At 31.1% G+C, this 17,311-nt stretch overlaps 1 protein-coding gene across 2 annotated transcripts in view; it reads right to left on the minus strand.

Moving 5' to 3' along the window:
- Positions 1–17,311, minus strand: part of LOC122269489 (uncharacterized protein MAL13P1.304-like) — a 32,890-nt gene that overhangs the window by 13,324 nt on the left and 2,255 nt on the right. For both annotated transcript variants that reach the window (XM_043042885.2, XM_043042884.2), the window contains exons 2-4: positions 8,730–8,829; positions 1,664–1,804; positions 445–647 (exon numbers count right to left, since the gene is read on the minus strand). In XM_043042885.2, the coding sequence (XP_042898819.1) occupies positions 445–647; positions 1,664–1,804; positions 8,730–8,829 (444 nt within the window). The remainder of the gene's footprint in view (positions 1–444; positions 648–1,663; positions 1,805–8,729; positions 8,830–17,311) is intronic.

Raw genomic sequence — 17,311 nt, forward strand, 5'->3', positions numbered from 1 at the left:
CACTGTGCTGCTGTTACGCTGCACACGAGCGGCTACTGCACGATGAGACAATCCAGCTTCACGAAGGCTGATGATTCTCCCCCTTTCAAACTCCGTAAGTTGTTGAAATCTCGCTCTCTTTCGTCGAAGAGGCATAAGTAACGTCTGAGCTAACGTTTACCACTAGCAGATAGCCACCGATAACCATACACGCCTCGCTACAGCCGTCTATTTATTTGGATCCATCCGCCGTTCAGAGGGCGGTGCTCAGCATACGCATGAGCTACGGGTCTGAAATTCTAATCATTTGCATATCATGCTCTACTTTGCATTTCCTGAAAATTTCAGCTCACTCGCGTAAGTCCTTCATGGTGTTGCAATTTTCACAAACATGAGTTTATATATATGTACACACAGATTACAGATAGATAGATATACACACACACATTTATTTTTTAAAATTACCTTTATGAAATAAACAACATTATTTGGTTTTGTATCATTTGAGGCAGCTTCAGTTTTAACTAATAAATCCAATCCATCGAATTGATTGTTTAAAACCCAAGCAGCCACGTTTTGAGGATTGATAGTCACGTTAGACACGTCAACAGAAATAGTTCCTAAGATTTGGAGCCTGTGATTCAATGAACGCAGATAGGTAAATTTCTCTGAAAAATAAAATTTGAAATAACGTTAGCTTCAACAATGAAAAAATAAGTCTTTTAAAAAGAAAATATTATCAATTAAACTTTCAAGAGTCAAAAATAGAAAAAAAAATTTAAAAAAATTACAAATTAAAAAAAAAAATTAAAAAAACTAAATGTGTCACCATTTTGAAATTAAAATAATATTCAAGAAGTAACAGATGATTTTAAAAATCTATCAACGATAAACTGAAGAAACGCTGCGTTCTACTTAGGAGATAAATTTACCAAGATTTAAAATTAATTACGAAATTTCACAACAGATGACTCGACAAACTAGAAAAACTTAAAAACCAATGTCTCCTGCTGTATGCCAAGATATTTCAATTTAGTAATATTTTTTACTTCAGTTTTCTTTTAGTATGTCCACAGACAGCGCCATGCTTTTTTCCGCAAAAAGTGGTTGTTTTAAAAACAGTATGCATTATTTTTTTAGCAACTCCATATGTTGAAAGTTTGTAACAAACTTTTAAATTTACGGAAAATAAACTAAGTGGTTTTTATAGAAGCGAATGGTCATAATTAACTTTCAAGTTGTCATTCTTATATTTCTCAGGTTTTGAGTTTTAGAACTAAAATCGCTATTTTTTGAGCAATCGGTATTTCTGAAATAATATTTTGTTTATAAAAGTTAAAATATAAATATTAACTTTTATAACATTTATATTTTAACTTTTAAACTATAAAAGTTGTAAGAACAACTTTTATAGTTTCCTATTTTGAGTTTCTAAACCTGGAGCATTTTTAAACATTGAAATTTCTAAAGTTTAAAACAATATAAAGAATTTTTTGTTGATTTTAAGGTCGAAAGCAGTCAAAAGCACTTAAAAAACACTAATTTTAAGTTAGAAAAATATAGTTTACCCTTAAAAGGGAATGCTCAAAATTTTTCAGCATTTAATTTTTAAGAGTTTTCTTTTGTTCAATGAATAAGAGACTAAACATGGTTCTTTTATCTCTGGGAAACTGCCTTAACTTACTTAAATCTGAAGCTGAAGTTTCAAAATCTAGGAGGATGTGCGTGCAGAGGCATGGATTTATTTCAAATACTTGAAGTTTCCCTCCGTTCAAAAAACGACAAAATATGACTTTGTCTGATAAGTCATTTTTACAGATATTGGCTGCAAAATAAAAATATAAACATTTCAGCATGTATTTAAATTTAAGGATTACTCCCGTAAAAAGAGGATATGTGTGAGAATATTAGGAACACAATAGACAGTTATGATTCGTTATTGAAGAGGGAGGCAAGAGGAGTGCATTGCAAACTGTGTGTAACTGATTAACCAGATCAACTGAAAGCATTTAAAGTGAATGTAAAGTCAACCTAAGAATGATGCGCCTAGTTACAGTGGCGGAAGATGACTGCACAGATTGTTACGAGCAATGGTCGGAAGTATGCTACTGTAGTCGCTACTTTTTTAATAGTTTGTAGTGTAGGGTGCTACTTTTTTAAGAAACCTAGTGTAGTAAATAATGCGATACAAAAAAAACAGGAAAAAAAAAAACAGTAGTTTGTAGCTATTTCTGGCAACTACTTTTAACGTTAGTTTAGAAAAGAAACACGGTTCTAACGCAGCTGATTTTTCGAATTTGATGGGTTCAAATCCTCGCGGGTCCGTTAATGAATGCAATGAAAATGACCCAGTAGCTTTAGTTGAGGGTTTACAGAAATTGCTTATTTAAAATCACGTATAACTAATATTTAAACTAGCCATCATTATAAAAAAATAGATAATTAATCACTCTGGTCACTTTCTCACACGTTACTGCACACTCGTGAAACATTGGTGCTATTTTAAAGGATGGGAAGGCATTTTCGATGTACTTAATCTCTTAGGTGGAAATAAAAGAGCATTAAACAATTAAAAAATTGCAAGTATTTCATAATTTCGTATTTCTTAAATTAAATATTCGCTGTCGAAAAAGACATAAAAAGTTGAAGGTTAAATGATCAAATTCTAAAAGAAAAATATTTTGGAATGACAGACTTGGTCATGTAAACATGAATAAGTATTTCTTAATTATTCCCTTATACTTATTGTAAGCCAATTTCTTATTCAAAACAATTTTGAACGTAGGTGCAAATTATGTTCTGCAAAGTTCATCTCCTTAAAGTAGTGAAGTAGTTACTAAAATCAAAAGTAATTTGTAGTCACTACATTTAAAGAAAAGTATAGTTGTTGTAGTGAACTACATTTGTAACAAAGTAGTTTTAGTTGTTGTAAACTACAAAAATAATGCAGTTTTTCCGACCACTGCTTACGAGTCGTAATACTTTCATTACCTCTAATAATTTCAGCTGGAGCAGCAATGGATTCATGAGAGATCAAGCTGTTTGTTTCTCTCGAATCTCAGAAAATTTGAAGGTGATAAAAACTTTTACCCTATTTGTTCACATTTCTAGCCATAAACTGCGTAGAAATGGCTGCAATACGCTCATTTTTGACATCAAAAAAATTGTACTAAATCTCATTGCAAGACGTTCTGTTTTATATGCATCCCTCTTAGGACGACTTTACATTCACTTTAAATGTCCTCATGGAAAATTGGTTAATGAGTTATACTCATACTGTTGTGCACCTCTCTTACCTTAATTTATAATCCTGAGAGGTGACACTGCTATCGCTACTTTATATCCGAGGCTATAACATGTATCCACTTTTTATTTCGATAACCTTAATATTTTATATCATTTGTGTATAAATGTACATTAAAATATTGATAAAGACTCATTTTAATTAAGAAAAGTCTTCTACGATCTTTTAAGAATATCAAAATATTGCAAAAGTACAAGGTGTATGTCAATCAATGCTTTTATTATTATATATTTTCAGAAGTCAAGTCTTTAAGCCTACTTATAAGGAGTCTCAAAATTAATATTGAAAAGTGTAAGAACAAAACAACAATTCAAAATATGATGAATCATTAACGAGGTCAATTACAACAAAGATTGGATTAAAGTTAATAGGAACTTAACCACCCCAATAGCTTATTCTGCGAAATCGTTGTATAGCGGAAGGAAAAAAGAAAAGGAGTTCTGGAAATAAGCTGGTGGAGTTTCGTTATAAATTTTAGCATCTATTATCGATGTTTGAGATGTGTCCCTTTCCTAAAATTAATGTTTGACACGAAAGGATAGTTAGCGTTCTTTATTCAAAAATTCGTATGTATTTGCTGAACCAAGTTAATAAGGTTAAATTTCATAATGAAATAAAATTTTGACGGCAGTAAAAAAAAAAAATTTTTAAAAGCAATTTTAAGACCGTATTCTATTTCATTTTAAATCATCAAATATAAATCTTCGACTAGTTTAGAAATATTTTTTTTTTATTTTCTAAAAAAGGATTATATTGAAATTTTAATTTTATGTTTGGTAAAAAAGGGTCCTAAAACCATAAATTTAAAGTAAAGTTTAAAAATTTATAAAATATTTTTCAAAATAAGGGCGAATTTGAGCTAAAAAACTACAAAGTTATGTCACGCTAACTACAACAAATTGTAATGCATAAATTTTAAAGTAAGATTTTTTTCTAGATCAATAAGGTGATTACCTATGTTTGGAACGAAAATCTTAAATAGCGTTCGAAAAAAAGAAAAACAATGAAATAGACTTAAATACATTGCTCAATATTGAATTTTTAAAGAAAAATTTTAAAAATTCTTACTAGAAGCTTGATAAAAATAAATTCTCAGTTAGACCTTAGTTTTTAGTTCAAAACAATGCTAACATTATTCAAAATCTGTTTACAAAATTTAAAAGAATTTTATAATAAACTTTTTTGTATTGTATGTTAGCGTAAAAATTATCTCAGCATCAACGCTCTACAAAAAATGCAAAAAAATTCTGCAATGTACGAAAATGCTGACCAAAATAATAATAATAATTCGAAAACTAACTTCTGAAAACGAATTTCATTTGTCTTAAAAATGAAACTTATTTAAACTGATAGGAGTTAAAATACTGAAAGCAAAACAAAAAACGTCATAGCTTCGTTTTTGGGAGTTTACTTCCGGTTTCGATTTTGTCAGTCTGCATACGAAAAAACTACTATAACTTCACTTCTAAAAATCAGAGAGATCAGAGATTTGGAAAAGCTAATGATCTAAAATTTAAATATGGATAAAAAAAAAAGGATTTTTGTCGAAATTGCTGATTTTTACTTAGTTGGATAGTGGTTTTTTGTTTTAAACAATGGTTTACTCAAATCATGTTTAATAGCAATAACAGAAAAAACTTGATTTTAAGAAATTAAGACAAAATAATTTTTATATAATTTTTTTAAAAATAAATTTTCCTACTATGAATTAGCAATGAAACAATAATTATATAAACAATATAGTCTTGGACTCCGGCAATAATGTTTGATTGCCGAATTATAAGAAGTTTTTTTTTGTATCAAATTTTTGATACCACTCACAGGATCTTTTTTTCCCAAAAAATTTATTATTATACTTTCTTAATTTAAAAATTAAACCACGTGTTCTCAATTCCGATTTGAATCATTTTAATCATTTCTTTATAATCGTTTTAAAAGATTTAAGTTAAAATCCTGTCTTTATACTGACTGTGAATATTTACAAAGTAAAATGTAAATTAATATTATAATTTTTTTGTTGCATAAAAAATGAACAAAATGTTATCCTGAAAGACTATTTATCTACATTCATCTCAAAATATTCACAATTACAAGTACTGTTTCAATTATTGGCAGGTTAATTAGTTTTCTGTTGTCCTTTTTCGTTTTAAGTTTTTTTTCTTATGGAAAACAAAATAGATTATAAAAATTTTAATAACACTCGTGGGCATAACCAAGAATACAATGCACGAAGACACAGAAACAAGTTAAAAAGTAGTTAATGAGTACATGCCTCCAAAAATTTAATCTTTTTTGCGAGGGGACACCCTAAAACAAACAGGGCCAAGACACCAATCTCCTCAACATTTCCGGTTATTGCGAAATCATCTAATAAAACCCCGCCAATCTCTCGAACAATTTAATTCCTAATGCATGTATCAACAAAGAAAACACAAAACGAGGAAAAAACATTCCATAGAAAACGATCGATGCGTACCGAAACCGTGACCTATGGCTTTTCAACTCGAACTCCCAGTGGCCGACCCACTTTTTGAGAAGATTCGAACAAAATCGTCGATGATACGTTGTATACAAGTAGTTTAACTAGACTGAATGAACCTACTTGGATTTCAAGGTTGGAATTAAACAGAAGACGATATGATATGATGATGGAATTTTTTAAAGGCCATCATCGACCATAATGGAATTCAAGTTGAGATTTGAGTGGGATTTGTATAGATTTAACCTCTGATCAAGACTAATGCAACAGACCGTATTCAGGATTTAACAAGGCATGAAATAAAAACTAAAAATTCTAATTTCTGTTGCTTAATCCGATGATTTTAGTTCCCAACATCTAATATTTTAATAAAAAAGTGTAAAATTACTCGTTTAAGAAACTCGTTAAAGTCATCAAACTACAAGGCAATCTTGTTAAGAATTAATCTACTTCCATTGCTTTGGTGGAAATCCTCGATGGGATTTCCCATTCCCCCCCCCAAGTATTTTAAGGGAAAATATCATCAATGTGATTGTTGTCATAAATAAATTTGTACATCGCCAAAATTAAGCAAGGCTATTTAACGATTCATTTTGACACCTGAATGTTAATTTTACTTTCACTAAATCTCGAGATCTCTTAAAGCGAATCGTAAAACTTTTGCACACAATTATATTCAATAAATAATTATCAACGAAAAAAATACCCAAAAATAATTATCAATGGAAAAAATAAATTTTAATAATTACTTAGTATTTTTTATTATTTTATTTAATAATGGTAGAAAATTTTTTAACTGTAAGGTATGCAAATTTTTACTATTTTTTTAATTGGCGGGCACTTGGGATGTATTGCCCCATTAGCCAGGAGTGCCAGAACTGCTACTCTCTTCTCTTTACCTAGTGGGCACCTGTGGCGAAGCCACGGCGGTGGAGCAGCGTCGCCCACGCCACACAACCACAAACCCGTTTATAGGGCCGGTCACATTCACACACAGGAGAAAGGACATAGAACACAGAGAGAAAGAAACATCCATGCCCTGAGCGGGATTCGAACCCCCAACCATCGGCTCCGCAGTCAGGCACCCTAACCACTCGGCCACCTGGTCGGCAATTTCTGTTGTTTTAAAGAATGTAAGGTTATAATTCAAAATTAGAACAAAATTCGAATAGTTCGCGATAAATCGAATTATAAAATTGGGTCCTAGAACGTAACAAACCGATTATTAGATCCAAAGTTATTCAGGGTGATTCATTTTTTTCCTTTTTTCTTGCGCACTGTACATGAAGTTGCAATAGTAGCCTAGCAAATTCATAAATATTAAATTTTACCAGAAAAGAATAGAATCACCATTTGTGTTATTACATTAAACATTTTCAGGAATTTTTAATTGAATAATATTTATGCTCTGTTGCAAGTTAAGAAAAAACCATTATCCCTATGGAGAGAGCCTGTTTGCATTTAAATGGATACCAAGCTTCAAACGCGAACGAATATCATCATCGCCAACTCTTGCAACTACATACGACGGCCTTCTTTTTGCTCATAAAACTTCTGCCCGATGAGTTTAACTTTTAAAAACTTTTATATTGTTTTGAAAGCATAATTATATCAATTTGGTAGCTAAATAGAATGGAACTATATGCAGACGCGGATGATTACTTAAATCCTATACCGCAATGGCCTTTTCTTAACTTGCAACGGAGTATAGTTTTGAAGTCATATTACCAGGGGTGGCCAAGCTCCTTAATAGTTGAGCCATTTTTCAAAATTTGAAATTTTTCGTGAGCCGCAATTAAATACGTATTTAAAAGGTATGCGAAAAAGGTATTAAAATTTTTTTACGGAAATTATATTTATTGAAAACATATAAATAAAAGTACAAAATATGTGTATTGAATTTAAATATTAAAAATTAAACACATTTATTTTATTTCTCTTGAAAATTCGTTAAAATTTGGTGAATAATTGGTGACAGCACTTCTCAGTAATTCTTTGAGATGCTGGTTAGTTTGAATTTCACGAATTTTAAAGTGGAATACTATGATTCACATAAGTACGTTGTTCCGAATATTGAAATAATTCGACAAGCAACCTTTTTTAATTCAGGATACTTCGATTCTGGTACAAATTTCCAAAATTCGGAACATACGGAACGATGATAAATTTTTAAAATATAATAGCACGAAAATGAAAAGGGAACTCGGGTACATTTATCGAGAGCCACAAATAATCCTTCAAAGAACCGCATGTGGCTCGCGAGCCGCAGGTTGGCCACCCCTGTCATATACAGTTCATTTATCGTCAAGAAAAAGAAGTGCTTACGAGGAAATCGTTTGGGAGTTGGTGAGAGGAGCCTCATAGTATATTATATTTACTTCTATATTTCTACATTATTTTTTACTATAATAATAAAAAAATCAATGAGTGAAAAGTAATAAAAATTAAAAAATCAATAAACAAAAAAATAAAATAAATAATAATAATAATTAAAAAAAACTCCAGTTTCGTCAATAACGCTAAACACCTGTTAAGAAACATTTGCTAAAGGTGAAATTAAGAATTCCTTCAATTTTTTTTAAGATTTTTTAATTAAAAAATTCCGCACTATGCATTTTATTAATGTAGGCTATGTAATAGATTAAATTTATTTAAAAAGGCATGATGAATCTCACAATTATACAGAAACTAAATTCGCGATGAAAACTTTTTTTGCCAGCAATTGAAATTAGATAAGCTAGAACGGAGTTCTACCAATAGGTATTCGAATGTTACCATAAAATTTCTCAAGTTCCATTCTGTAAGCTTTTATTAAGTTGAAAGATTTCTATTGTGAACTATAATTAATTGTTATTGAATACTGCTGCCTAAAAAAATTAATTATAAAAAAATGAATACTTTTTGAAACACTATCTTCATTTACATATTCGTAAAAAATAGAATAATAATTATGCAATTTCTACTTACTATCTTCGGCAAAAGCATCCATAATATCGTCACTGCCATATTCATGAATTATATGACCAGAAGTGAAGCAAGAAAGAAACAGAAATATTTTTATGCTTTCCTGAAAAAAAAAAGAACACAATTTAAGATTTTTTAAAAAAAATTAGAGGGCTCCACGCTAACCATTCCAATGCTAACGCTCGCCAACCCCCGGAACTGCTTTCGCTGTTCCTTTGGGTTGCTTTCAAATCCGAGCTCGCTCATCTTAAACTTTAATTTGAAATTGCAAACAGTTTATAAATTTTTCTTAATTGGGTACTTGCACTTCAAGAAGAAGAAGATCTCGGATACCCACACTTGTGACCTATGACGTCAGCTAATAGTTATAAGTAGAGCCCGGATTTTGATGATCTAAAAAATCTCAACTAATGCCCTTAAAAAGTGCAAAAAATGCCCTNTTTTTTTTTTTTTTTTTGAAGACTAAAGTTTAGAATAAAAAGTTCATAAAATTTTTCTCTATACAAAATACTGAACATATATTTGGTTTCTCTGTCCAAATTTCTAAATCCTATGCATTTCAGTTTAAAATTTTAATTTGAAATTGCAAACAGTTTAAATTTTTCGTAATTGGGTACTTGCACTTCAAGAAGAAGAAGATCTCGGATACCCACACTTGCAGAGCCGGCTTAAGCATGTCGCGGCCCCTAGGCAATGCTCGTCTCGGGCCCCCCCCCCTACCGTTTTTAACTTCCTAATATATTTTTTCGCTAACACAACACTTTATTCATAATTACGCTGTTTTTTACTACATAGGTATATTATCACATTATTCAATAAAAATATTGAATCAAACGAAAAGAATATAAGTAATTAATATATGCATTTAAAAAAAATCATACAATAAGCTTAAATATTAACTCTTCTAGCTTTTTTTGTTACAAAATCGTTCAAGACATCCTGAAAGTTAACCTTTTCCAATACATTAACAGCACTACAGTCAACTGATCAGTGTGTGATATATCTGGTGTCGAATCGACACTTATTGAGAAGTATTTGGCTTCAATGATTTCATTAACAATATACTATTTTAAAACCTTATTTCCCAATATTTCAATAAGTTCCTCGCAAATCGTTGCAGACAAATACGATTGTTTTCCTTTGCCTTCATTACCATATTTTGCTAAATGCGAATTAAGAAACGGATCATACTCAGCGATTAACTCTAAAATTCCCACCGATTTTCTCGAAGCCCAAAGCACTTCTGCAGTCTTTATAAATAAATATCCAATACTTAGCTCTAAATTAGTAAGTTTTGAAACACAAACTGTAAAACTCTCTTTTCATTCACAGCCGTAAAACTCGCAAACAAATTGCACGAAGTGAAAATTCAACGATTACATTAAAAATGTTGTCGATGACACAANCTTCATTGTTTGGAAGCCAGTGTAATAATGAAAATTGATAAAAAAATAATAAAAATTGGAAAAAATTAACAAAAAACTTTAAAAAATGCATTAAAATGCAAAATACGCCCCAAAAAATGCCCTATAAATCTAAAAAAATGCTCTAAAAGACAAAAAAGGTCCAAAAATGCAAAAAAAATGTAAATGTCATCAAAATCCGGGCCTTAGTCATAAGCAAAATAGCGTGTTAAAAAGCAAAATGGCAAATGGCTAAGTTTCTCCACATAACTTAGCATGTAAATTAAGGTGGAATTAATTGAATTCAGTGCCGTATCGCTCCTCGAATTTATTGAAATATAATTCTTTCTCGTCTCTGACTTTTACTTAACTTAGATTTTTTATTTGTTTATGTATTTTATCGTAATCTTGATAGATTTTTGTTTTGGGTACCTGGCAACTACAATGCATAATTAGTTTGTTTATGTTCTACCATGGCTTCGTTTCTGTCTTTGTGTTAAGTAAGAAATATATGGTGAAAATGCAATGTTTGCAAATTTCAGAATTTTTTTTTTGAAAAATAAGTTATTATTAAATAAAAAAAGAAAAAAAATAAAAAAATAATATTAATTGGAAAAACAAGCAACATCATCTTATTTTTCGGTAAATATTTTAAACAATAAAAAGAGTTTAATTTACAAGATTTCTTAATATTTTTTAATTATTCCACTATGGGCCACAATGCTTGTATTGTATATGAGATATACCCAGAGAAAATTACGTTGTACCAAAATATTATAAACATTCTGTAGAAATATAAAATTATTATGTTATACCAAATATCTTATATGAAAAATGGAAAATTAACAACCGTGACTGCGCTTGTCTCTTAAAGAAAAATAAGTCAGGGTTTATCTAGGGTTAAAAACCAGGATATTAAAAGATGATCGTCCTTAGTGTATGTTTTTAGAATCCTTTACGATAATTAAGGAAAAATAATTATGCACGTTAAATGATCGCAATTTAATATTTAAGTAAAGTTTTTTTTAAAAAAAAAACTATAAAAATCTAACCAGTCAATACTGAGGCATGCGAATTTAAAACATCTAAACTTGCCTAATTACAAAAGTAAACACAGAAAGGATTTTAATGACTATTTCTTTTAACACATTGAAACTAACTATGGCGATCTAACAGGTTTCGAGGATTGTTCCCACTTTCTGCATAATTAAAATACCTCGCTTTAGTATCATTTGCGACTCATAATGTACATACTTTTGGACTCTTTGAAAAGAAATTTAAAAATACTTATTAAAGACGCACATTATAAATCCTTAACAAAAGTATAATATACCCCTGACATTAGTATAATATCAAGATACAATATAAATTGTACGAAACAAATAGCAAATTATCAGAAACACTAACTAAATAACTCGAGCCAAGATGATTCAGGGGATGAAACTCCCCACTCCTAATGGGGCGACCAAGGTTCAATTACCAGCGATGGCTGGTCGATACGAATTTTGCTCAAGGCTGGCACCGACCATAGTACTGATGTAAAATATCCTCAGTGGTGGACGGCTCATGTTTCCCTTGCTGTCTGGCTAACCTTGGGAGAATTTCGTGGTTTTTTTCTCGCTGTAACGCAAATGCGACTTATCAGAAAAGTCCTCCACAAATGGTAGTTTTGTACCTATGCTTGATGCAGAAGTTTCCTCGTTTTCTGGAATGGGTTCAAAATTACAAAGCTACCGAATTGAACATTGATAGTTGTAAACTTAAAAATGGGTCGACTGCTCAACGCTGGTTATGAAATAAAGTAAAACTAATTAATTGCCTCAAAGTTTTCCTAAAATTTTAATATTATCTCGCATGCTACTAAGAAAATCAAATATTTACTTCTCTTTCATTACTTCCTCTTTTGTATACTATTTTAATCCGTTTTCACTTTCTCAAGGTAAGATTTGAAAATCAAGGTTATGGAACAATTTATTCACTAAAATAAGTAAGAATATAGTTGAGCATTAATCAACATCTATCTTACAGTTCAGAAAATTTATTTTAAATGCCACGTCATTACTTTGACTCATGAAAAAAATATTCTTCAAGGAATAATGGACATTTCTTTTTAAAACTGTTTAAAATATTACAAATTTCAATAGAATTCATTTACTTAAATTGACTTGAATAGAATTCATATTCATAAATAATTTGCTTCATTGAAATAGACAGCAGGTCGTATGCATTAACACTTGAAATGATGTTGTTTCTACAAATTAAGCAGGTTTTTCAATAATATGTGTACGTTTTTAGTTTCGAAAGGTTCATGCTTGTGAAACAAGCATTTATTTTTCTTAATTTTATCATAGTTTTATCATAAATATTAATATGTATTCGCTGTCACGTTAATTTATTCCTACTTTGTGATTAATGTACTTAATAAAGTATAGCGCGAAACTTCATCTCTAAAATGAGTTTGAAGTCTCTGAATTAAAAATAAATTAATTACGCAAGAAGATGCTTTTACAGAAATATACTTAACAAAACAATTACAGAAACACAAAAATTATGCAATTAATGGATTTAGTGAAAATAATTAATTTATTTTGAAGATAGTACGATTTGATATTCATTGGTCATCGACTGCTGTATCACGAATTTTGGTCTTAAAAATCCGTCGCTGCTCTTCATTCCTCATTCATTGATAAAAAGCACTCATTCATTTAGACACGTATTCTGATTTTTATTCATTCTACCCTACATTCCCTTATTCATTCTATAATTCCTTTATTCTCTCATACATTCCTTCTGTCATACATTCCTTCTATATTCATTCGATCATTCATTTCCTTATTAATTCATTCCATGATTCATTCACTTATCCATCTCATCATTCGTCGATTCATTCGATCATTCATTCATTCTATCATTCAATCCCTTATTTTTTTATTCTATCATTCTTTAGTTTATTCCCTCATTCGTTTATTCCTACATTCCCTTTATCGGTCCCATCATTAATTCATCGAATTATTCTATCGTCCATTAGTTTATTCAATTGCGTTCCTGCGGCGTATCAAATATTGTTTCCCCGACGAACAGTCGTTATTGTAATACTGTCAGAGGGACGATCCATTAAATGCTCTCCCTAAAGTTCTAATCTTTTCATTCCAGATTAATATGAGATTAAAAACCTATACAAACTTGTTTAATTTTAAGTGGCCTGCTTAAGTTTAATGGAACAAGAGTCGAATATTTTTTTCATGTTTAAACTTTGCTACATGCTTAAAATAACAAAGTTAAATAAAAACTATGTCCAAGGAGAAACGTAAGAACAACCAATCTACCTCGAAAACATAAATAAAAATCACTAACCAAAAGGAATACCTAATTACTTTGAAGAAATGTTGGAGCATTAGTAAATATGTGCATAATTATTTGTTTTAACAAAGTGTTTCAATTGACGAATTTGCAAGGAAATTTAAAAAAGCAGCACTCAATTCAAATTGAACATAGATTAAAAAAATTAATTTTAGATTTTTTCTTGCTTTTGTACATCTATAGTAAAGGCTTCTGTAGCCATACTGTATTAGACTGTAAAACATACAAACGCACTTCAAATACTTTTTTTAATATTTTTAATGGGACGTTCTTTGCATTGTGTTAAGACTAAGAAAATGAATTCATGGATGTTTTGCAACAAAATCAAACAATGATTAACTACAACTATTTAAACTTCTTCCAAATATCGATTAATAGTAAAATGATTAGATTACAAATAGTTCACATGGTTTTTGCCCATGGTGTCCAAATTTTCTATGGATAGCAGCTATCTTTTTATTTTATAACCGTCGTGAAACAGCCGACCCAATTTTGGGTTTACGACTACTGATGTTTAACTCCGTAGTTTAGTAATTTTGAACCCAACCCAGAAGACAAGTATTGGGAAAAATTTGCCATCGTGGAGGACTTTTGATGGAACTAACCCGCATTTATGTTACATGGAGAGGAAAACTATGAAAACCTGTCACGGTTAGCCTTTCGGCAAGGGGACTCCAACCCGTGATCCGTCTACCACTGAGGATATTTTCTGTCAGCACTGTGGTTAGTGCGAGCCGGGTGCGAAATTCGTATCGACCAGCCATTGCGGGATTTGAATCCTGTTTACCTCATCGGAAGGCGAACGCTCTATCCCCTGATCTACCACGGCTCGGATAGCAGTTATAATCACATTTGGTGGCATCTATATATTGTTTGAGTTGCTTTTTTTTCGGGTTAAATTCATTAATACAAAAATAACAAATATAAAATTTGCNAAAAAAAATAGTTTTAGATTTTTTCTTGCTTTTGTACATCTTTAGTAAAGGCTTCTGTAGCCATACTGTATTAGACTGTAAAACATACAAACGCACTTCAAATACTTTTTTTAATATTTTTAATGGGACGTTCTTTGCATTGTGTTAAGACTAAGAAAATGAATTCATGGATGTTTTGCAACAAAATCAAACAATGATTAACTACAACTATTTAAACTTCTTCCAAATATCGATTAATAGTAAAATGATTAGATTACAAATAGTTCACATGGTTTTTGCCCATGGTGTCCAAATTTTCTATGGATAGCAGCTATCTTTTTATTTTATAACCGTCGTGAAACAGCCGACCCAATTTTGGGTTTACGACTACTGATGTTCAACTCCGTAGTTTTGTAATTTTGAACCCAACCCAGAAGACAAGTATTGGGAAAAATTTGACTTCGTGGAGGACTTTTTGATGGAACTAACCCGCATTTATGTTACATGGAGAGGAAAACTATGAAAACCTATCACGGTACAGGGCTGAAGAGAATAGAAGGGCTAGTTCACTCCGCTCTTAGAGCTACGATTTCTCTCCTCATGACGTCACTGTGTCCACAGATCTCGGAGATCGCAAGCAAAGATATTATGATAACTTTGCATCTTTCTCTTTGTAACAATAAGTTAGACTCTTTCTGGTTATTAGCTTTCAAAATTTACGAAATTAACACTTTATTTCCGTTCATAAATATAGTTTAAAAAAACTTTCTTATTAGGTATATATTTTGTTTATGCTTATATACTAGGTATATATTTTATTTATGCTTTTTATTTACATTTTAATTAAATCTATTTTTTGATTTTTTTTCACCTGCCTTTCTTTTTGAAGTAACGAGGCGGTTTCTATTTAGATAATGAATTTTTATAAAAGTTCTTAACGATAGAAAAAGCGTATTGCTGTTTTATATTAACTGTGTCATTTCGGAATCCATTCTTTACATAGTTGTTCATTTACTTTAGGGAACACGTTTTTCCTTTTGTTTTTTTATCAGAATTTTTGCAAGTTGCAATCGCGCAAACTGGCATTTCGATAATAGCTTAAAATTTTTGTAAATTCACAGCAAAAACTGAGGAAAGTCATTATAGAAAGTAACAAATGTCTTAGAATATGTCCCAAAAAAAAAAATTGCTCCAATATTAGTTAGAGGCCGAACGCTCCGTTCTTCAAGTAAAAGTGCGAACTTTGCGCCAAAGTGACGTCACTAGAGAAAATCGGAGGATTGGCGCGGCGAGAGTTTCTTCAAAGGAGTGAACCAGCCCTTCTACTCTCTTTAGCCCTGGTCACGGTTAGCCTTTCAGCAAGGGGATTCCAACCCGTGACAGGATATTTTCTGTCAGCACTATGGTTAATGCGAGCCGGATGCGGAATTCGTATCGACCAGCCATTGCAGGATTCGAACCCTGTTTACCTCATCGGAAGGCGAACACTCTATCCCCTGATCCACCAAGGCTCGGATAGCAGCTATAATCACCTTTGGTCGCATCTATATATTGTTTGGGTTGCTTTTTTTTCGGGTTAAATTCATTAATACAAAAATAACAAATATAACATTCGCGCAACAATATAACATTCACACTGTCAGCTTTTACTAGATTTTTGTTTTTTTCAAAATGAAAATCTTTCAAAAGCTGAGATGTTAACATACTAGTTCATGTTATTAATAAATATATATTGTACATCTTCAAGCTGTGCAGGGTTGCAAAAAACCCACCTACCCGGGTTTTACTGGGTAAAACCCACTCTGAAAAACCCAGCAAAACCCATCCTACATTGAGTTTTACTTGGTTTTTCTGAAATTGATTTCTTTTTATCTTCTGTTATATTAAAGAGCCATTCTATTGAAATATATATGTAGTCTAGCCTAAAAAAATGAACCCATGGTGGAAAAACTGTGTTTGGAGACTGGATTTGATTGTATGGCCATTGATTAGTCAGTGCCTTTGATTCGCTTTCTACGCAAAAAAAATTATTTCCTCAAATATTTTGTAAGATTGAAATATCAATAAAAAGTAATCCCGTGTTAAAATAAATTTGAAATGTGTAATGTATGTGAGTACATACAACATTTTGTATCGTGATGTCCGAAGAAACTTTTTTCAGACTTATGCAGCAATTTATTTGTATTAATTATTAATTATACTTTAATCACCTGTAATATGTTAAGTCAATTCATAAAATTAAACTTAATTATTAATATTAAAATAAGCTTCTTTTTTAAAATAAGCTCCCCCTACCCTCTCTTTTGAAAAAAAAACCCCAATAAAACATGAAAAACCCAGAGAAGTCCAATAAAACCCAGAAAAGCCCAATAAAACCCACCGGGATTGGGTTTTTCTGGGTTTTTTGCAACTCTGGCTGTAAGGGCAATCCACAAATGATTTCACGCTTCAAGAGATGCGAAGGGGTTCATGAAATTGTGACAGCTTGGGGCAAGGTAGAAGAGGGGAACAATAAGTGTAAAAACATACAGTTTGATTAGAATAAAAGCATTTAAAATTAGCAGATCAATTAATTTCATATTATTTATTTCTATATTATTTATTGTATGCTTATTTTTAAATTTCCTCATCTTTTTCACCAAAAAGGCATTTAAGTGACCCTTATTATTGCTTCAGTCACAAATATCATTGTTAAAGTTGTTAAAGTTTGAAAAAAAAAGTTAAAATATGATCCGTAGCTTAGTGCTTTTTTCCTAAACTCAGCTGACCTCAGTGCTGACGTGAAATATCCTCCGTGGTAGAATCTCCTTCCATGGGTCAAAGACCCCTTGCCGTCGGGTTAACCGTAGAAGGTTTTGGGCTTCCTTCCCCATGTAACGCAAATGCGGGTTAATACCATCAAAAAGTT

The sequence above is a fragment of the Parasteatoda tepidariorum genome, chromosome 5, assembly GCF_043381705.1.
Source record: "Parasteatoda tepidariorum isolate YZ-2023 chromosome 5, CAS_Ptep_4.0, whole genome shotgun sequence".
Classification (NCBI taxonomy): Eukaryota; Metazoa; Arthropoda; class Arachnida; order Araneae; family Theridiidae; genus Parasteatoda; species Parasteatoda tepidariorum.